This window comes from Scyliorhinus torazame, chromosome 12 (genome assembly GCF_047496885.1).
Source record: "Scyliorhinus torazame isolate Kashiwa2021f chromosome 12, sScyTor2.1, whole genome shotgun sequence".
Lineage (NCBI taxonomy): Eukaryota > Metazoa > Chordata > Chondrichthyes > Carcharhiniformes > Scyliorhinidae > Scyliorhinus > Scyliorhinus torazame.
In genome coordinates this window covers 217,646,064-217,668,098 of record NC_092718.1, presented here as the reverse complement: position 1 = coordinate 217,668,098, position 22,035 = coordinate 217,646,064, and the positions used below count along the sequence as shown (strand labels likewise).

Below are 22,035 nucleotides of genomic sequence, written 5' to 3'. Positions count from 1 at the left end.
CAAGAAAGCACAACAGCGTCTTATACTTCCTCAGGAAACTAAGGAAATTCGGCATGTCCACATTGACTCTTATCAAATTTTACAGATGCACCTTTGAAAGCATCCTATCTGGCTGCTTCACAGCCTGGTATGGCAACTGCTTGGTCCAAAACTGTAAGAAACTACAGAAAATCGTGAACACCGCCCGGTCCATCACGCAAACCTGCCTCCCATCCATTAACTTTGTCTACACCTCCCGCTGCCTGGGGGAAGCGGGCAGCATAAACAAAGACCCCTCCCACCCGGCTTACTCACTCTTCCAACTTCTTCCATCGGGCAGGAGATACAAAAGTCTGAGAACACGCACTGACAGATTCAAAAACAGCTTCTTCCCTGCTGTTACCAGACTCCTAAACAACCCTCTTATGGACTGAACTGATCTCTTCACACATCTTCTCTACTGAGTCGTACTACACTCCTGTGTGCTTCACCCGATGCCTGTGTTTATGTATTTATATTATGTATTTTATGTTTCCTCTATGTATTTTCTTTTCATGTACTTTTGATCTGTCTGGACTGTACGCAGAACAATATTTTTCACTGTACCTCAGTACACGTGACAATAAACAAATCCAATCCAATCCAATCCCCTGGCTTGGTGGTATGCTGGGCCATGAAGTTACAGATTGTCTTTTTATGCAATTCTGCTGCTACGGATGGCTTACAATGCCTCATAGTTGCCCACTTTTGCATTTCTAGATCTGTTCAAAATCTATTCCATTGAGCACAGTGGTAGTGCCACTGTAGACAGGACCTACATCACCAGACGTACTGTGTGGTGGTCACTTCTACTTTTACTGTCATGGACAGGTGCAACTGCAGCAAGTAGATTGGTGTGGATGAGGCCAAGCATGTTTTACCCTCACCACCTGTGGGTGCGATTCAGCGGCCTTGTCATGCCCGATGAGGCCGTTGAACATTGTGAGGGGCTTGCATTGAGATTCGCAACGCTCAAAACGTCTCGTGAGATTCAATGGAATCTCGCGTCGCGATCTAGACCCTGCTCTCGCTGAGTGAGATCCAAGCGCGCATATTTAAATGAGCCATTAGACTTACGCTTGCCCAATTCACCCGGGATTCGGGATTCACCGGCCTCACCAGTGAGGCCTCAACCGGGTGCCCTTTGGTACTGGTTCGCAAAGTTGTGATGGCAGCTCAAGGGGTCTCGCTGGGGAGTTGAGGCCTTTGGGTAGGTTGGCACCCTGGCAATGTCAGGGGGTGAGTCGAAAGATCTGGGCTGTCTTTTAAAAATGGTGCCCCGATCCACATGTAGTCTTCTGATCTCGCCAGTGTAGGGAAAAGTTTCCTTGGCGGGGAGTTCTTCACCGAGGTCCAAAAACCCAGCAAAGTGTCATTAAATAGCGGGAACTTTAGATTTTGGGTGGGGTTTTATGGCCTCGCCCGCCTGGCGACTGGAAATTCCTGCCCGAAGTCAACGGACCTTGACATGGTCCCCGAGCCGTCCGTGGCGATCTTGTGGCGGGCGCAGCTGAAAAATCCAGTCCTTTAACTTGAGTCTGCTGAATCACGCCCTGTATCTCCAACACTGCAGCACGCCCATTTCCTCAGTGCACATTGAATAAATTAAAAACATTAAACCACACTGTTTTTCTCTCAACTGTGCAAAATGAAAAGCATTGTAATTAGTCAAAATGACTGAATGAGTATTTTATACTTGTTATGACTATAAAATAAACTGAATTACTGCACAGAAAGTTATTTTCTTTAAAGTCCTTACTTTTCTGTCCACTCTAATCTCCATCTCTCAGGAAGGCGCCAGTGAATGTTTCGGATGCTAAAAGAAACCATGTTTTAATGGATACCTCCACACAAACAGAATGTCTGCTTTGCAAATAGTTCTCAGATTATGCAATTTTGGACACCGAGAATTTTGTGCTGTGCAGCTGTTTGTGAAACCTTCAGAATTTACTGTGGTGGAATAAAGCAAACATTACTGATGCTGTGTATATAACACACACACACACAGACGCATGTAAACATGCACACGAACTGTCAAATGGAATGATTTCCTGACTTTACATTTTTGTTTAGCGCCTCAAAGTCTATTGTTTTATTTATTTATATAGCCTTGTGTAAATTAATTCTCAAACTAAATGTCCACAATTTAGTGCTTTAGTGTGCGTCAGATGTCATTTCTGGTGTTTAGAAATGACATCTCATTTAGTTTTACAGTATTAGAGAGTAGAACAGTTTTTTACTGCAATAACGTGTATGGATGTTCAATCAGTATCATTAATTCTCAGAGTGCAACATCAGTGGATCGTTAATATTGACTGTGCCTGGAGAAGTGCTATTGTCATTAATTACATTCTATTATATGCAAGAAGACTGCATTTATATAATGTCCTTCAAGACCTCAGGATGTTCCGAAGCGCCATAGAATCACAGAATGTTTACAGTACCAAGACAGCCTGTCTTGTCCATGCCAGTTCCTGCATGTGCAACTCACCAATTCCCAATCCCCTACCATTTCCCCATAGCCCTGCAAAGCTTTTTTCTTCAGATAATTATCCAATTCCCTTTTGAAAACTAGGGATGAATCTGCCTCCACCACATTCTCAGGCAGTGCATTCTAGATTATCCACTTATAGCATGAAAAGTTGATTTATTTGTACATAGCCATTGCTTCTTTTGCTAATCAGCTTAAATTGACGTGCTCTAGCTCTCGATCTTTCCTCCTGATCTACTCTGTCTAGACCCCTCATCATTTTGAATACTTACATAAAATCTCCTCTTAACCTTCTGCGTATTTCTCTAATCTGGAAGAAGGAACTGAGGGCATTGTTGCTAAGTTTGCAGATGATGGAAATATATGCAGCGGGACAGGTAATATTGTGGAAGCAGGGGGGCTATAAAAGGACTTGGATCGGCTAGGAGAGTAGGCAAATAAGTGGCACATGGTATACAATGTGGAAATGTGTGAGGTTATGCACTTTGGTAGGAAGAATAGAGGCATAGACTATTTTCTAAATGGGAAAAGGCTCAGGAAATTAGAAGCACAAAGAGACTTAGGAGTTGCAGTTCAAGATTCTCTTACAGTTAACGTGCAGGTTCAGCGGCAGTTAGGAAGGCAAATGCAATGTTAGCATTCATGTCTAGAGGGCTAGAATACAAGAGCAGGGATGTACTTCTGAGGCTGCATAAGGCGCTGGTCAGACCCCATTTGGACTATTGTGAGCAGTTTTGGGCCCTGTATCAAAGGAAGGATGTGCCGGCCTTGGAAAGGGTCCAGAGGAGGTTCACAAGAATGATCCCCGGATTCTGGATCTGTACTCGTTGGAGTTTAGAAGGATGAGGGGGATCTTATTGAAATTTACAGGACACTGCGAGGCCTGGATAGAGTAGATGTAGAGAGGATGTTTCCACTTGTCGGAAAAACTAGAACCCGAGGGCACCATCTCAGACTAAAGGGATGATCAGAGATGAGGACAAATTTCTTCAACCAGAGGGTGGTGTATCTGTGGAACTCTCATATACTCTCTGATTAGTACTAATAAAAAGTTCAAAGCTCATTGCCTTCAGTAAGTTAGTATTGGGGGTATGTTATAAAGAAAATTTATATCCAAAATTAAACAGGATATGCACAGGGTCTAACAGAATCTGGAGAAAGAAACAGGGGCTCAATGTTTCAGGTGGGAGCCTTCATCAGGCATGGTCAAATAGATCTGAAATACATATTCATCTTCCATTATCAGATGATATTACTACATTTTCTGTTTTTAGTCATGGTCTGGCCTTTGCACAATGATATTTTATTTTGGCCATTTGTTTAATTGAAATCATTTTTTGAAGCAAAAACATTCAATAAGAAGTTATATTATTCTGACTTGTTTTGTTTTCCTTTGTAATGCAGGTACTTGTCAGTGAGGATGCTGAAGGTGAAGGCATAGTGGCCCATTTCCTGGCCCATGATAATAAACCTATTTCCTGTATGGCTTTCAACCCCAGTGGTGAGTACACCATCATTCACTCTGTCTTGATTTTAAAACATTTAACACTGAAGATGGCAGTTTGACATTCTACATTGTATCCAAAAATATACCTTTCAAGGTTTACCAATCTCCAAAAGAATGCCGAAGGCTGCACAATTTGATGATGTCCCCCCAAACATCTATTTCTGCTTTTATTTTAAAGATTTTTAAAATATCCTGCATTAACATCAATTCACAATTACAACGGCCGGGATTCTCCAAATTCCTGGCCAAGTGTTGACAATGGTGTAAACACAGGAGTGTTTCACGCCAGCGTCAACGGGCCTTTTGGCCCAGTGATTCAGTGGGCCACAGGGGGCCAGTACGGCGCCGGAATGCTGCGCGTTGCTTCGGTGCCGATACACGGCCCTGCACTGCCGACGCGGATCCGCGCATGCGCGTGGTGGCCATTCCCGCGCCGGTGCATGCGCGTGGTGACCATTCCCGCGCCGGTGCATGCACGTGGTGGCCATTCCCGCGCCGATGCATGCACGTGGTGGCCATTCCCGCGCCGGTGCATGCACGTTGTGGCCATTCCCGCGCCGGTGCATGCACGTGGTGGCCATTCCCGCGCCGGTGCATGCACGTGGTGGCCATTCCCGCGCCGGTGCATGCGCGTGGTGACCATTCCCGCGCCGGCGCATGCGCGTGGTGGCCATTCCCGTGCCGGCGCATGCGCGTGGTGACCATTCCCCCGCCGGTGCATGCACATGGTGGCCATTCCCCCGCCGGTGCATGCACATGGTGGCCATTCCCGCGCCGGTGCATGCACGTGGTGGCCATTCCCGCGTCGGCGCATGCGCGTGATGACCATTCCCCCGCCGGTGCATGCACGTGGTGGCCATTCCCCCGCCGGTGCATGCACGTGGTGGCCATTCCCCCGCCGGTGCATGCACGTGGTGGCCATTCCCCCGCTGGTGCATGCACGTGGTGGCCATTCCCCCGCCGGTGCATGCAAGTGGTGGCCATTCCCGCGCCGGCGCATGCACGTGGTGGCCATTCCCACGCCGGTGCATGTGCGTGGTGGCCATTCCCGCGCCGGCGCATGCGCGTGGTGACCATTCCCCCGCCGGTGCATGCACATGGTGGCCATTCCCGCGCCGGTGCATGTGCATGGTGGCCATTCCCACGCCGGCGCATGCGCGTGGTGACCATTCCCCCGCCGGTGCATGCACATGGTGGCCATTCCCGCGCCGGTGCATGCACATGGTGGCCATTCCCCCGCCGGTGCATGCACATGGTGGCCATTCCCGCGCCGGTGCATGCACGTGATGACCATTCCCCCGCCGGTGCATGCACGTGGTGGCCATTCCCACGCCGGTGCATGCACGTGGTGGCCATTCCCCCGCCGGTGCATGCACGTGGTGGCCATTCCCGCGCCGGCGCATGCACGTGGTGGCCATTCCCACGCCGGTGCATGCACGTGGTGGCCATTCCCGCGCCGGTGCATGCACGTGGTGGCCATTCCCCCGCCGGTGCATGCACGTGGTGGCCATTCCCGCGCCGGCGCATGCACGTGGTGGCCATTCCCACGCCGGCGCATGCACGTGGTGGCCATTCCCACGCCGGCGCATGCGCGTGGTGGCCATTCCCGCGCCGGTGCATGTGCATGGTGGCCATTCCCACGCCGGTGCATGCACGTGGTGGCCATTCCCGGGCCGGTGCATGCACGTGGTGGCCATTCCCACGCCGGTGCATGCACGTGGTGGCCATTCCCGGGCCGGTGCATGCACGTGGTGGCCATTCCCACGCCGGCCCATGCGCGTAGTGGCCATTCCCGCGCCGGTGCATGTGCGTGGTGGCCATTCCCGCGCCGGCGCATGCACGTGGTGGCCATTCCCACGCCGGCGCATGCGCGTGGTGGCTTTTTACGCCTTGGTGCTGCGCAACATGGCGTAGTGACACAGTGGGCCCGCACGGAAGGAGGTAGGCCCCCTCCAGATCGCTCGCACCCGTCGATCGGTAGCCCCTGATCGCGGGCCTAGCCGTCGTGCAGGCCCCCCCACTGGAGTCTGATCCCCCCACTCCCCCACCAGGATGGCCACCGCGGCCGTGGGTCCGAGCTCCAGCCGGGTGGTACCAGCTTGGAACCACGCCGGCGGAACTGAGCGGGAACTCGGCCGGTTGCGGCCCCCAATCGGGGCCGCGTCGACCGCGCGCGGCCACTGGCACCGATTCTCCGGTCGCCGAAGAATCGTGTCCTGGTGTCGGAACGGCGTGGCTGGAATTTCCGTCGTAACAGTGTGAATAATTTTTTGATTAACTAGGAATTTTATGACATTGATTTCAAATATATCTTTTATCATTTGAACATAGAATTACAGAGGATTTACACAAAAGAAATAGGCTATTATTCAGCCTTAACTGGTTTATGAACTTTTTCCCATCTTACTTCATCTAACTGTGTTAACCTCTCCTGTCTCTTTCTTCCTTGCATTTATTCAGCTTCCCCTTAAAGCTATCTATGCTATATTCCTCAAAGGTCTGAATTTCCTGTCAAAGTTTAACCTACACTAATGTCTGGATTTACCTTTCATGGACTGTTTTGTATCTTATGTTCCACTGCAATCAATGTTCTTCCAAATTCTTACTTGTGGATGATCATATTAACATTCTGGCATTGAAACTTGCTCATGGGTGGTGAGGACTTCCTCGTTACCTATTTTCCTATCTGGTCCACTGCCTGCCCTTCCCAAACCATGTGGGTAGTGGTATAACCTCTATCTCCCAGCAACTGTTGACTTTTTCTCCTACTCCTCTGACATCTTCTCCTTCAAGCACCTCCCCTGATTCTATCCCTTTTGCAGTTCTAGAAGTACAGGGACAGCAAATGCCTGGGAACGCCACCACCTGGAAAATCCTGGAACAGCACTGTGGGTGTCCCTACACCACATGGACCGCAATGGTTCAAGAAGGCAGCTTACCACCACCTTCTCAAGGGAAGCCAGGGATGGATAATAAATGCTGGCCTAGCCAATGACGTCCATAGCCTGTGAAATTATACATTTTAAAAATCTGATATTCTGCTACTCCACTTCAAGCCAATCTCCATCCACCCCACTCCTGCTCCTCTATTCCATCCTGTGGACTCCAAACTCTTTCTAGTTTTTCTCATATCTTCCCCATACCTGTGTCAGCTCATTCCATCCATGGAGCTGCCTTGTACTTCATGGACCCAATTCCCACTAAACTAATAACCTCCCATCTTATATCCGTCTGCCATTTCACATCCTCCTTCTTTAAGACATTCCTTAAAACCCACCTTTGTGACCTAGGCTTTTGGCACCCACCCATTCTATTCTTTTTCATGTCTGCATCCATTTTTTGCTGCTGCCTTTCTGGACCACTGTGATATTTTCCAAGCTAAAGATTCTATATGAACAGCAGCAAGTAGTTTATTTTAACTTCTCTCTTAGCTTGTTCAACATAACTTACAGAGCATGCATGTCATCCACTGTTTATTCCAGTATATGGTATATTACTCATGTGCTGCCACTTTACCGTACTTTCTGCAGCTTCAGATGATATGAAAGCAACTGTGAGGAAGTGGTATATTGGTCAGATGTCAATTTTAAAGGGGACTAACTCATTTTGGTAGAAGGTATAAGAGCATTCCAAAAGGTTGAGAAAGGACCATCAGGCTCACTGTGCCGTGTGCATCCTGTCAACAGTGCCCACCATCCCCACCCACCACCGGCTTCCCCATCTCCCCCGAAGATGTGCAATGTTACTTCCCAGGAGAAGAAAAAGACCCTGAGGAAAAATCCTGAGGTCAATTAAAGAAAAGCTCTGGGAAATTTCTGTCGCACTGGCAGCCGAGAAAGCTCTCAGAGACTGCGGTTGTCCATGACTCATCACAGTCCAAATAAAACGTTCAGAGAAGTAAACTCATAAGCAATGGCAAGATTTGCTTATTTTAAAATCATGAGTCAAGTTCTATTGCTTTAAAGAATGCGTGAAAGAAGGAACCCAAGCAGTAGCATGCTATGACACACATTGAACAGTTATGCTTGGAGTGTACTAACAGTGCTGTGATACAACAGGGAGGTTGCTGATGGCACTGAAAACCATGAAAGCAAAGCGTGAGTATTTCATACAAACCCACCTGCAATTTGAGATTGCGTTCTAACCCCTATTGTGCCTCAGCACTGCTGCCATTAATAATATACAGCAGAAATATAATGGTGCTTATGAATGGTAATGTAACTATAAAGTCCATGTGAGAGCTTTGAACTTATCAATTCTCAAAAGTGTACTGACATTCTTATAATCGATAGACAGGTAACTGAAGTCCAAAGGCAAATTATGACACTTCACATAAGGATAATTTTGGACGGTTTTCCGAAGCAAAATGCAGTGGATGCTGGAAATCTGAAATAAAAACAGAAATTGCTGGAAATACACAGTGGGTCTGGTGGCATCTGTGGAGAGAGAAACAGTGTTAGTGGGGAGAATTGTCCCAGGCAAGTGGGGGCATTTTAGGTTCATGCAGGGAGTCAAATCTCCTGAAATGAATGTCTGATCGATCCCAATATCATCCCGCCCTCCTCCGGGTTTCGGCAAGGCAGATTGAAGATGAGCTGCGAACCCCTTGGATCTGTTGCGTGAGTTGTCAAGGTGTTTAAAAAGCAAGTTAAGATGTGTTTTAGCCCTCATTTTTGGATTTCCTAACCAAGGGACCTGTTCCTAACCTGGCAGCAATTCCCCAAGGTCACTGAGGCATCTGCACAGCAGGAAGAGCTTCTTCAGTGTATCTGATGAGCCAGGAAGCCTCTCATCAGCCACATTGCAGAGCCCCAGCCGAGAGACTACTGTCCATTGTACTTCTCTCGGAGAGTGCAATCGTTGCTTGGCAGAAGGCACTTGCCTTCACTCACTTCATTTGCAGCTCTCTGCTGCTGGCCTTCACTGTGGCTTAGGAGCCACTTATGCAGCTCTACCTTGTACCATTGTTGAGGGGCAAGAAACTATACCTCTGCCAACAACTTCAGCAACAGTAGGAGCGGCAAAACAGCTGCCTTCTCCCCAGATGCATGTCCCTCCACAAGGCACAGGGTTTTAAACCCAAGATTCACTTGAAAGGAGGCGATTCCCAGCGGGATCTCCAGGCAGAGAATTAGCTCCCATGGCATGTCATTGTTGACATTACAGCCTCCTGGAATAAGGGGTTTGGCTTCATGTCTCTAGATTATGATTCTGAGCCTTACATGTCCAATAACATATCCACTGTGCTACAATAGCCCTACTGAAAAATGATGCCTATTCTATTTTGCATAACAAGTTCTGAACTTCAATTTAAAAAAAACGCTGGGCAATTTGTATCTGTTGCACTCGTCTCACCACTAAATTAATTTCTGATGGAGGTCACACTTCCTGAGCAAAATTAATTATGCGCCCAAACCGCATGCCATTAGTATATATTTTGCATTCAAAAGAGGAAATTGTGGAAAATCTCAGTCTGACAGCATTTGTAGGGCGAGAAAAGAGCTAATGTTTCGAGTCCAGGTGACCCTTTGTCAAAACTCATATTTTGCATTGTTGTTTATGTTGAATCAAGAATTTATCTACTTGTATGTTTCAGCTGACCCACATTCATTGCACATAACAGGGATCTACACTCAAACATTGCCCATTTTGAGTTCAGCTTTAACAGAGTAATCGTTTATCTGCAAATGGACCCCATGCTTTCTCTTTTATGACTTTAAAACTAGGATTATTTCCATGTTCTCTTATCTGAACAGGTTCGCTAATTTAAGAACTGGGACCATTCATGCTTCCTTTTCTAAACTGTTTTCAATGCCTTTGTTCTGAGTGTTGATTTAATGTTTACCAAACTACTTTTGAGGCAACAGTTGACAGGCCAAACTCCGGAGGTTTTGCCTCTTTTGGAAAAGTTTTATTAAGTTTCAGTTTGGTGCTGTGTTATGTGGGAATGAGACACACCATCACAGACTGATTCTGATCAATCGCAGGTGATTGATGTTGGAGCAATTTACAAGTGGTAAATTATGGAGAACTAAAAGATCAGGAACAAAGGATGAATTTTGAAGGGTTAATTTTCATTGGGGAACTTAAAACCAATGGAAAATGTTTTTAGAAGCTAACTGCATTTAACCCTTGTTAAATGTGAATGTTTGATGCGGACACGCCGGAAAATATTCCAGTTTCTATTCGCTAATAACCTTAACTTTTAAAATTAAGTAAAGAAAATAATGCAGAGTTGCATATTTTGAAAGTAAAACTCCTGTAAACTGCTCATCCTTGTGTTAGAATGTATAGGTAATTTGTAACTTCCTGCCTCCAGTGTCAACAACCTTGTTGCTCCTAGATGTCAAATATGCATTGTTTCTCATTACTGATGGGCCCACCTGTCAGAGGTGCAGTCATACAATGAAAACTTTTTTTATGAATGGAAATGAAGGGGATAAATCACTTCATATTATGCAAAATGATGAATGACCAGAATACGAACTGCAATACTGCTGCAAGGACTTTCAACTGAAATCCGTGAACTCATACTAATGTGGGATCAACACAATGCTGTAATTGACTCCTGATCAGTGAATTATTTAAGATGCAATAGGCAGTTCAAATTATTTTCTGATGAGCTTAAAGTGACTGCACTATTATTTTTGTTTTAAAAAAAATATTTTTATTCAATGCTTTTAACATATACACATGAAAATATAAGAAGATCAAAACATCAACATGAACAGAAGGGTGAAACCCTCCATTGAACCCACAAAGCAAACTTAACAGACGGGATTCTCCCGGATCGGCGAGGTGGCCCAACGCCGACGTAAAAAACGTCGCGAACCACTCCGCCGTTGGGCCAACCGGAAGTTGCGGAATTCTCCGCACTTCCGGGGGCTAGGCCGGAGCCGGAGGGGTTGGCGCCACGCCAGCCGGCGTCGAAGGGACTGCTCAAGTTAGCGCATGCGCAGAACCGCCGGCTTGGTTCGGCGTTTTCTGGAGCAAGCGCAGGGTGGTGTCATCTCCGCGCCGGCCATGGCGGAGCTCGACAGGGGCTGGCGCAAAAAGAAGAAGTGCCCCCACGGCACAGGCCCGCCCGCAGATCGGTGGGACTCGATCGTGGGCCAGGCCACCGTATGGGCCTGCACCGGGGCCGGATCCCCCCGTGCCCCCCCCCGAGGAACGCACCAGCCGGCCTACCAGCCAGGTCCTGCCGTGTGGGACCACGTCCATTCCACGCCGGCGGGACTGGCCAGAAACCGACGGCCACTCGGCTAATTGGGGGCCGGAGAATTGCCGGGGAGGCCACTGCCGACGGCCCCCAACTGACATGGCGTGATCCCCGCCCCCGCCCGAAAACCGGTGCCGGAGAATACGGCAGCCGGCGTCGGAGGGGCGTGGCAGGATTTGCGCCACTCCCCCGGGGATTCTCCAACCCCCCAACCAGGGGGGTTCTGCCAGGTCACTCACCCGTGCCCCTGCCTTCAGTGGCTCCGAGAACTGCCAACACAACAAGATCCGTCTCCGGGCTATCAGGGAAGAAAAGGACAATACATACGCCTCTATCCCCACCTAGACTCTGGATTTTACGACACATTGATAATCGCCATCTCCGGACTCGGAACCACCCTTACACCCAGAATCCTGGACATAACATCCAAGAACACTTGCCAAAACCCCCTCAACTTTGGACATGCCCAAAGCATGTGGACATGATTTGCCCCCCCTCCCCCAGCATACCGGCCATACCTATCCTCCACCCCTGCAAAGAACAGGCTCATCCTTGCAAACGTCATGTGGGCTCTATGCACCACCTTGAACTGCATGAGGCTTAACCTCGCACATGACGAGGATGCATTTACCCTCCGCAAAGCCTCTTTCTACGTCCTGACGTACAATCGTACCTCACCCGCCATGCTGCCCACCCTTCTACCCCTTCCTACCCCTCCTGGACCTCGCCGACGACCTCGTCAGCCGGAGCCCTGCCTTCGCAATACGCCTGCGCCGCACGCCGGCCCCTGCTGCTACTTCTGCGGTCAGCAGAAGCACCCCCGCCAACACTGCCAGGACCGCTCTGCAGTTTGTAAAGCCTGCAGTAAAAAAGGGCCACTTCGCGGCTGTGTGCCAGGCCCGCACAGTCGCTGCGATCGCGCCCGCTATTGCCCCCTCCCCCACGCCAGTCGCACAATGGGAGCCGCCGTCTTCTCCTCCCGGGTCCATGGGCGACCAGTGAGCGCCGCCATCCTGTCCCGACCCCGCAATGTGCGCACCATGGGCGCCGCCATCTTGTTCCCCACAGGGTCCCCGGACATCTCGACATCGGAACTGCACCCGCTCGCCACCCAAAGCATCCGATGGCTACCCGCAGCTCGCTTCGATGACGCTGGACCAATCTTGCCCGCACAACCTGGCCACCGCGTCGACGACGGTTAAAATCAACGGCCACGCGACCTCGTGCCTGCTGGACTCCGGGAGCACCGAAAGCTTTGTTCACCAGATACAGTAAGGCGCTGCTCCCTCTTGGTCCACCCGGCCAATCAAAGGATCTCCCTAGCCTCCGGATCCCACTCCGTCCCGATCCGAGGCTTTTGTACAGTCACCCTCACGGTCCAGGGCGTAGAATTTAGTAACTTCCGCCTCTATGTCCTTCCTCATCTCTGCGCTGCACTCCTGTTGGGCCTGGACTTCCAGTGCAACCTCCAGAGCCTCACCCTCAAATTCGGCAGGCCCTTACCCCCCCTTACCGTTTGCGGCCTCGCGACCCTCAAAATCGATCCCCCCCTCCCTTTTTGCAAATCTAACTGTGGATTGCAAGCCCGTTGCCACTAGGAGCAGACGGTACAGCACCCAAGACAAGACCTTCATCAGGTCCGAAGTTCAGCGGCTGCTTAAGCAGGGTATTATCGAGGCCAGCAACAGCCCCTGGAGAGCCCAAGTGGTAGTGGTTGAAACTGGGGAGAAACACAGAATGGTCATGGACTACAGCCAGACCATCAATCGGTACACGCAGCTCGACGCGTACCCCCTCCCACACATATCTGATATGGTCAATCAGATTGCGCAGTACCGGGTCTTCTCAACAATTGACCTGAAATCTGCCTACCACCAGCTCCCCATCCGGAAGTCGGATCGGCCATACACTGCCTTCGAGGCGGACGGTCGCCTCTACCACTTCCTGAGGGTCCCTTTCGGTGTCACAAATGGGGTCTCGGTCTTCCAAAGAGAGATGGACCGAATGGTCGACCAGTACGGTTTGCGGGCCACCTTTCCGTACTTAGATAAAGTCACCATCTGCGGCCATGACCAGCAGGACCACGATGCCAACCTCGATAAATTCCTCCGCACTGCCACCCTTCTCAACCTGACCTACAACAAAGAGAAGTGTGTGTTCAGCACAACCCGGTTAGCCATTCTCGGCTATGAAGTCCAAAACGGACTTCTCGGGCCCGACCCCGAGCGCATGCGCCCCCTCATGGAACTTCCCCTCCCACACTGCCCCAAGGCCCTCAAACGCTGCCTGGGGTTCTTTTCCTACTCCGCTCAGTGGGTCCCAAACTACGCGGACAAGGCCCGCCCACTCATTCAGTCCACCCAATTTCCCCTTGCGGCCGAGGCACAACATGCTTTCGCCCGCATCAGAGCAGACATCGTGAAGGCCGGGATGCGCGCATGGACGAGTCACTGCCTTCCCAAGTAGAAAGCAACGCTTCAGACGTCGCCCTTGCCGCCACCCGAAACCAGGCAGGCAGACCCGTGGCATTCTTTTCCCGCACCCTACATGCCTCTGAAATTCGACACTCATCCGTTGAGAAGGAGGCTCAAGCTATCGTTGAAGCTGTGCGGCATTGAAGGCATTACCTGGCCGGTAAGAGATTCACTCTCCTTACGGACCAATGGTCGGTAGCCTTCATGTTTAATAACACACAGCGGGGCAAGATCAAAAATGATAAAATCTTGCGGTGGAGAATCGAGCTCTCCACCTATAATTACAAGATCTTGTATCGCCCCGGTAAACTCAACGAGCCCCCAGACGTCCTCTCCCGAGGTACATGTGCCAGCGCACAAGTGGACCAACTCCGGGCCCTACACGACAGCCTTTGTCACTCGGGGGTCACCCGATTGTACCATCTGGTCAAAGCTCGCAATCTGCCCTACTCCGTCGAGGAAGTAAGGACAGTCACCAGGGACTGTGCGGAGTGCAAGCCGCACTTCTACCGGCCAGACCGTGCGCGCCTGGTGAAGGCATCCCACCCCTTCGAACGCCTCAGCGTGGATTTCAAAGGGCCCCTCCCCTCCACCGACCGTAACACGTATATTCTCAGTGTGGTCGATGAGTTCTCCAGATTCTCCTTCGCCATCCCATGCCCCGATAGGACGTCTGCCACCGTCATCAAGGCCCTCAGCACCACCTTCGCTCTGTTCGGTTTCCCCGCCTACATCCACAGTGACAGGGGATCCTCATTCATGAGCGATGAGCTGCGTCAGTTCCTGCTCAGCAGGGGTATAGCCTCCAGCAGGATGACCAGCTACAGCCCCCGGGGAAACGGGCAAGTAGAACGGGAGAATGGGACTGTTTGGAGGGCCGTCCAGCTGGCCCTACAGTCCAGGAACCTCCCAACCTCTCGCTGGCAGGCGGTTCTCCCTGACGCTCTGCACTCCATCCGGTCACGATTGTGCACCGCCACTCATAACACACCCCATGAACGTGTTTTTACCTTCCCCAGGAAGTCCACATCCAGTGTGTCGCTCCCGACTTGGCTCGCTTCACCAGGACCGGTCCTTCTCCGTAGGCACGTCCGACTCCACAAGGCAGACCCCTTGGTGGACAGGGTTCACCTGCTCCACGCCAACCCTCAATATACCTACGTTGAGTTCCCCGACGGCCGCCAAGTTACTGTCTCACTCAGGGACCTGGCACCGTCAGGTTCCACCCCAACACCCCCCCCCCCCCGCCAATGCGCCCCCCACCCCACCTCCCACCGCGCCGCCAATATTGACCCCACCAGACCACCCCCCTGCCCTCCCCTTTTCTGCACAAGAGGACGAAGAGGACTTCTGCACGCTCCCGGAGTTCCCCGATGACTGGCCAGCATCACCACTGCTATCGGTGCCACCTCCACCACCGCCAGCACCGACTTTGCCACCACCGTTACGCCGCTCCCAACGAAGCAGCAAAGCACCGGACCGGCTGAACCTTTGACGGACTCCGGACCGTCAGCATGGATGTTTCTTTCCCTACCACTGTACATAATTCCAGTAATTGTATACAGTTTCACGTCACTCCCACCGGACTCATTTTTAACAGGGGGTGAATGTGGTGATCCACTGTAATAGGAGATGCAAGGTAGGACCTGCACTACAGGTTCGCCGGTAGCTCCTGCCAGCTGGCTCCGCCCAGGGAGAACTGTATAAATATGCATGACCTCCAGTGCCCTGCCATTTCGCCAGCTGCAGCAGGAGGCCACGCATCTGACTGTAATAAAGCCACAGTTGTACCCAACTTTAGTCTTTGTGCAATTGATCGTGCATCAGTACTCATGCACCTTTTACAAAGAACAAAGAAAAGTACAGTACAGGAACAGGCCCTTCGGCCCTTCAAGCCCGTGCCGACCATGCTGCCTGACTAAACTACAATCTTCTACACTTCCTGAGTCCCTATCCCTCTATTCCCATCCTATTCATGTATTTGTCAAGATGCCCCTTAAATGTCACTATCGTCCCTGCTTCCACCACCTCCTGCGGCAGCGAGTTCCAGGCACTCACTACCCTCTGTGTAAAAAAACTTGCCTTGTACATCTACTCTAAACCTTGCCCCTCGCACCTTAAACCTATGCCCCCTAGTAATTGACCCCTCTACCCTGGGGAAAAGCCTCTGACTATCCACTCTGTCTATGCCCCTCATAATTTTGTAGACCTCCTATCAGGTCGCCCCTCAACCTCCATCGTTCCAGTGAGAACAAACCGAGTTTATTCAACCGCTCCTCATAGCTAATGCCCTCTATACCAGGCAGCATCCTGGTAAATCTCTTCTGCACCCTCTCTAAAGCCTCCACATCCTTCTGGTAGTGTGGCGACCAGAATTGAACACTATACTCCAAGTGTGGCCTAACTAAGGTTCTATACAGCTGCAACATGACTTGCCAATTCTTATACTCAATGACCCGGCCAATGAAGGCAAACATGCCGTATGCCTTCTTGACTACCTTCTCCACCTGTGTTGCCTCTTTCAGTGACCTGTGGACCTGTACACCTAGATCTCTCTGACTTTCAATACTCTTGAGGGTTCTACCATTCACTGTATATTCCCTACCTGCATTAGACCTTCCAAAATGCATTACCTCACATTTGGCTGGATTAAACTCCATCTGCCATCTCTCCGCCCAAGTCTCCAAACAATCTAAATCCTGCTGTATCCTCCGACTGTCCTCATCGATATCCGCAATTCCACCAACCTTTGTGTCTTCTGCAAACTTACTAATCAGACCAGTTACATTTTCCTCCAAATCATTTATATATACTACGAACAGCAAAGGTCCCAGCACTTATCCCTGCGGAACACCACTAGTCACAGCCCTCCAATTAGAAAAGCACCCTTCCATTGCTACTCTCTGCCTTCTATGACCTAGCCAGTTCTGTATCCACCTTGCCAGCTCACCCTGATCCCGTGTGACTTCACCTTTTGTACCAGTCTACCATGAGGGACCTTGTCAAAGGCCTTACTGAAGTCCATATAGACAACATCCACTGTCCTACCTGCATCAATCATCTTAGTGACCTCCTCGAAAAACTCTATCAAGTTAGTGAGACACGACCTCCCCTTCACAAAACCGTGCTGCCTCTCACTAATACGTCCATTTGCTTCCAAATGGGAGTAGATCCTGTCTCGAAGAATTCTCTCCAGTAATTTCCCTACCACTGACGTAAGGCTCACCGGCCTGTAGTTCCCTGGATTACCCTTGCTACCCTTCTTAAACAAAGGAACAACAATGGCTATTCTCCAGTCCTCTGGGACATCACCTGAAGACAGTGAGGATCCAAAGATTTCTGTCAAGGCCTCAGCAATTTCCTCTCTAGCCTCCTTCAGTATTCTGGGGTAGATCCCATCAGGCCCTGGGGACTTATCTACCTTAATGTTTTTCAAGTTGCCCAACACATCGTCTTTTTGGATCTCAATGTGACCCAGGCTATCGACACAGCTTTCTCCAGAGTCAACATCCACCAATTCCTTCCCTTTGGTGAATACTGATGCAAAGTATTAATTTAGTACCTCGTCCATTTCCTCTGGCTCCACACATAGATTCCCTTGCCTATCCTTCAGTGGGCCAACCCTTTCCCTGGCTCCCTGTTGCCCTCAAACACCACTCAATTTGGGTGGGAAAGGACTCAAAACACCCACCTCGTGCGGGAGCTACCAAATGTGTGACCACTCACTCCATGGCTGCCACTGGAAGTCCATTTTTGAACCTTTGGATGCAATCAGGTGGATACAGACTGGTGGTTGTGAGGCAATGTTAATACAAAAAGGACCAAAAACTAACTTAAAAGCACCTCATCAGGCTCATAAAATAGATTATGCAAATATTAGTTCCCATAGAATGATTTTAAAGCTGCAAGGTTCAGATAATGGGTGTAAACTGCGTGAGCATCCCTTATGTGGTCAACATTAACTTTTACACATCGTACATTTGTGTTCACTGTAAGATTTTCTTTACTGTGGAATAGGTCAAAGCTAGCCCATTGTTTAAGATTTAACCGGAACTCTACATTGACAAAACCATAGAATGTGTTTAGAAAGAAAGGTTTGCATTTATATAGATTGACGATAAAGTGATTTTGATGTGTACGCACAGTTGTAGGAAGCACAGCAAGATCCCACAGCTGTGCTATAATAATAACAAGATAAGGGGCGGGTTTCTCTGACCCCCTGCCGGGTTGGAGAATCGCCAGGGGGGGGCGGTGTGAATCCCGCCCCCGCCGGCCGCCGAATTCTCCGGCACCGAAAATTCGGCGGGGGAGAGAATCGCGCCGAGCCGGTCGGCGGCCCCCGCCACCCCCGGATATTCTCCGGCCCGCGATGGGCCGAAGTCCCGCTGCTGTCATGCCAGTCCCGCCGGCATGAATCAAACCACCTACCTTACCGGCGGGACATGGCTGCGCGGGTGGCCTCCGGGGTCCTCGGGGGGTCGCGGGGGGATCTGTCCCTGGGAGGTGCCCCCACGGTGGCCTGGCCCGCGATCGGGGCCCACCGATCCGTGGGCGGGCCTGTGCCGTGGGGGCATTCTTTTCCTTCCGCCTCGGCCATAGCCTCCGGGATGGCCGATGCGGAAGTGAACCCCCTGCGCATGCGTGGCGCCAAAGGCCTTTCCCGCCGGCCGGTGTCCGCCAACCACTCCGGCGCGGGCCTAGCCCCTCAAGGTGAGGGCTTGGCCCCTAAAGGTGCGAAGAAATCCGCACTTTTGGGGGCGGCCCGACGCCGGAGTGTTTCACGCCCCTTCCTCCCATCGGGACCCCCCGCCCCGCCGGGTAGGGGAGAATCCCGGCCAAGATGTTTTTTAGTGGTATTAATTGATCAGGATAAGTCCCTGTTTTCTTCAAAACAGTGACATGGAACCTTTTATGTCAAGCTCAGAGAGCAGATGGGACCTTGGTTTATCGTCCAACCTGAAAGATGACACCTTCAACAGTTCAGAATTCCCTCAGTACTGCACTGGAGTGTCCGCCTGGATTTTTGTGTGTAAATCTTTAAAGTAGACTTGAACCCACAACATTCTTACCTCATAGGTGAGGGTAACAACTGCAAATTCCAATTTTTCTCCAAGTTACTGAGTGTAATAATTCTGCTGGAATGGTGCTGCTTATGATCCCTCGCCCTAATTTTCCACTGCCTGCGAAGAGTGGGGGATTAAAGCACACAGACCAATGGAACACACTGTCCTCCATGTTGTTCCTCCTCCTGTATCCTCAGTGTTTTGAAAATCAGATTCGTTCTGACCCTTAACACATTCTTTTGCGGGAATTCAAAACTGGAACTCCTCAACCTCTGTCTTTCCTTATTTTCCTACAATCTCCAAGCTTTAAAAGGGCCAAATTTTCTGTTCTTGATTGCCACTTATTGATGAGTTTTTCTCGAGTGTTTTTTTCAGTTTTTGTCATGCCTGAGAGCACGGCCTTTTGTTTATCCCTGCCCTTTCCCCTTAATGGTTAATAAAAGCTTGATTTCAGTTAGTTGATGCAAGAGGTTGATCGCAGAATAACAGCATTTGCAGAGGTGTGTAGTCAGTGCAGGAATGTGCTCGAAAAGTGAAGGCAGGAGAAAAACAGAGTAGGCTGGAAACACATCATACGTACGTCTGTCAGCATCTGTAAAATTACAAAATTATATTCCAGTTTGACAGCATCTCGATTTTAAAAATTCTCATCCTTGTTTGCAAATCCCTGGATGGCCTCACCCCTCCCTATCTCTGGGATCTCTTCCAGCCCTAAACCATCTGAGATTTCTTCACTCTTCCAATTCTGACTTCTTGTGCATCTCTGATTTTCATCCCTCTACCATTAGCGGCCAAACCTTCAGCTGCCTAGGCCCTCAGTTCCGAAATTCTCTCCTTGAACATCTTCAATTTTCCACCTCTCCTCCATTAAGAAGCTCCTTAAAGTGTACCTCTTCGACCAGGCTTTTGGACACCTGCCTTAATCGCTCCGTATGTGGCACAATGTCACATTTTGTTTCTATTAAATACCTTGTAAATTGTTCATGTTCTGGGTGACGATCCTTTGCCGTATGTTTTTGAATAAAGAACACCTTTTCTCCTTACCGCTGCTGATGTTCCCACTATTGGCAAATTTTTTCCTTTTATTTCTAGCTGGCTGACTCTTTACTGGAGCCGAATTTGATATTGTTGCATGTGTCCTCAAACTGTCAGTCAATAACGCTCACTCAGCCGGTTTCCAATTATAGTGAAACTTTTTATATTGTGAATTTTGTTTCCTGGCAAGCATGTTCTTCTAATAAAGGGTCCCATTGTTTCCTACAAAGCATAGAGATCCAATGTAACACAACGCAAGAGGAAATAAATAGTTTAAGGAGACTTTAAATTAGCATTAACAGCTGAAAATTTCTCTAAGGAAAAACAGAATACCGTATATGAAAACCCCACCATGCAACAATATTTTTCTGTGGTTTCTGGATTTGAATGTCTGTTCCAGCATCTATGGTTGGAAGTATTGTGAACTGTGAGGAGATAATAATAGACTTCAGGAGGAAATAGATAAACTCACCAAAGCTCCTTCAACTTCGACCTTCCGTAACCACGACCTCTACCACCTAGAAAGACAAGGGCAACAAATGCATCACTACCTGGTAGTTCTCCTCCAAGTCGCACTCCAGCCTCACTTACGTTCCTTCACTGTCACTGGGCCAAAATCCTGGAACTTCCTCCCTAACAGCACTGTGGGTATACTTTCACCAGATGGACTGCAGTGGCTAAAGAAGGCAGCGCAACGCTACCTTCTCAAGGGCAATTAGGGATAGGCAATAAAAATGCCCAAGTACAGATGAAACTTTATGCAGAGAAGTGAAGCAATGCACTTTGATAAGAAGAACAAATAAGGCAATATTACACATTCTTCCCTCGTCGGAATGGGTTTCTCTCAAGTGCTCCGGTTTCTTCCCACAGTCCAAAGACCTGCAGCTTAGGTGGATTTGGCCATGCTAAATTGCCCCTTACTGTCCAAAGGATAGGTGGAGTGGCAGGGGAGTGGATCCAGATAAGATGCTCTTTCGGAGGGTCGGTGCAAACGCGATGGGCTGAATGGCCTCCTTCTGCACTGTAGGGATTCTGTGATTCTGTGAAAATAATGGATACAATTCTCAACAGGGAACAGGAACAGAGAAAGCTGTTAATGGGGCATACGGAAGCTCGGGCTTCATATGTGAAGGTGTAAGATATAAAAGCAAGGTAGTTTCCGTGACCCTTTGTAAAACACTGGATTGTTCTAAACTGGAATATTGTACCCAATTCTGAACATCACAATTTAGGAAGGATGTGAAAGCTTTAGTGTGGGTGCAGAATGCATTTATAAGAATGGTTTCAGGGGTGAGAGTCTTCAGTCATGTGGATAAATTGAAGAAACTGGGGCAGTTCTTATTAAAGAAAACGTTCAGAGGAAATTTGATGGAGGCATCCAGAACAAAGAGTAGTTAGGAAGAAATTGTTCCCATTGGTGGAAGGGTAGAGGACCAGAGGGCACTAATTTAAGGTGTTTGTCAAAAGAACCAAAGGGAACATAACAAAAACATTTTTACACAGCAAATGAGTAGATTATGGTATCCAGTGCCTTAGAGTGTGGTAAAGGAAGATTCAGTTGTGGCTTTCAAAGGGGAATTGGATAATTATCTGAAGAGAGAAAACATGGAAGGCTACAGTGAGAAGGCAGGAGAGTGGGACTAGCCGAGTGGCTTTTAGAGAGAGCTGGCACCAACACAAAGGGCCAAATAGCCTCCTTCAGTGTGGTTACCGTTCTATAAATGCAGAGGAAAAATTAGTTTTGAGAGATGGAAAGGTGAGACATGTCTGAATCTATAGATTTCAGGTGTCACCATCTGTGTGCAGATGTGGAGTTGGAGGTCAGTACTTTCCCATTCGCAGCCACACACTCTGCCAATAGCAGTTGCCCATCAAAGAGAGTTGGAACAAAATGAGACAGTGGTTATTGTCTTGTTTTGTTTTTCTGACAGCTAACTGTGCCTGCGGGCAGGGGTGCTGCAAGTTGGACCTGTTTATCTCTTCCCCACTGACAATGACAGCTTCATCAGCTATTGTTTCCTGGGAATAGAGGATCCTTCAGTGTGACTATACATTGATCAGTCAAGCAAGGTCTTCTTTCAGAGTGAATAAGATTCAAAAGTCATGGGTGTTCAAGCAAACCGACAAAGTCAAAATGAAATGACAGCAAAATGGCTCTGCCTAAAAAGTTAATGAGTTTTGAACATTGGTTAAATACCCTGAGAATTCCTGGGTTACATTTCACCTCA

The 22,035-nt window shown here is 49.3% G+C and overlaps 1 protein-coding gene across 5 annotated transcripts in view; it reads left to right on the top strand.

Moving 5' to 3' along the window:
• The window catches only part of bcas3 (BCAS3 microtubule associated cell migration factor), a 1,250,799-nt gene that overhangs the window by 303,683 nt on the left and 925,081 nt on the right, over positions 1-22,035 (top strand). For all 5 annotated transcript variants that reach the window (XM_072469937.1, XM_072469940.1, XM_072469936.1 and 2 more), the window contains exon 13: positions 3,914-4,010. In XM_072469937.1, coding sequence (XP_072326038.1) covers positions 3,914-4,010 — 97 coding nt within the window. The remainder of the gene's footprint in view (positions 1-3,913; positions 4,011-22,035) is intronic.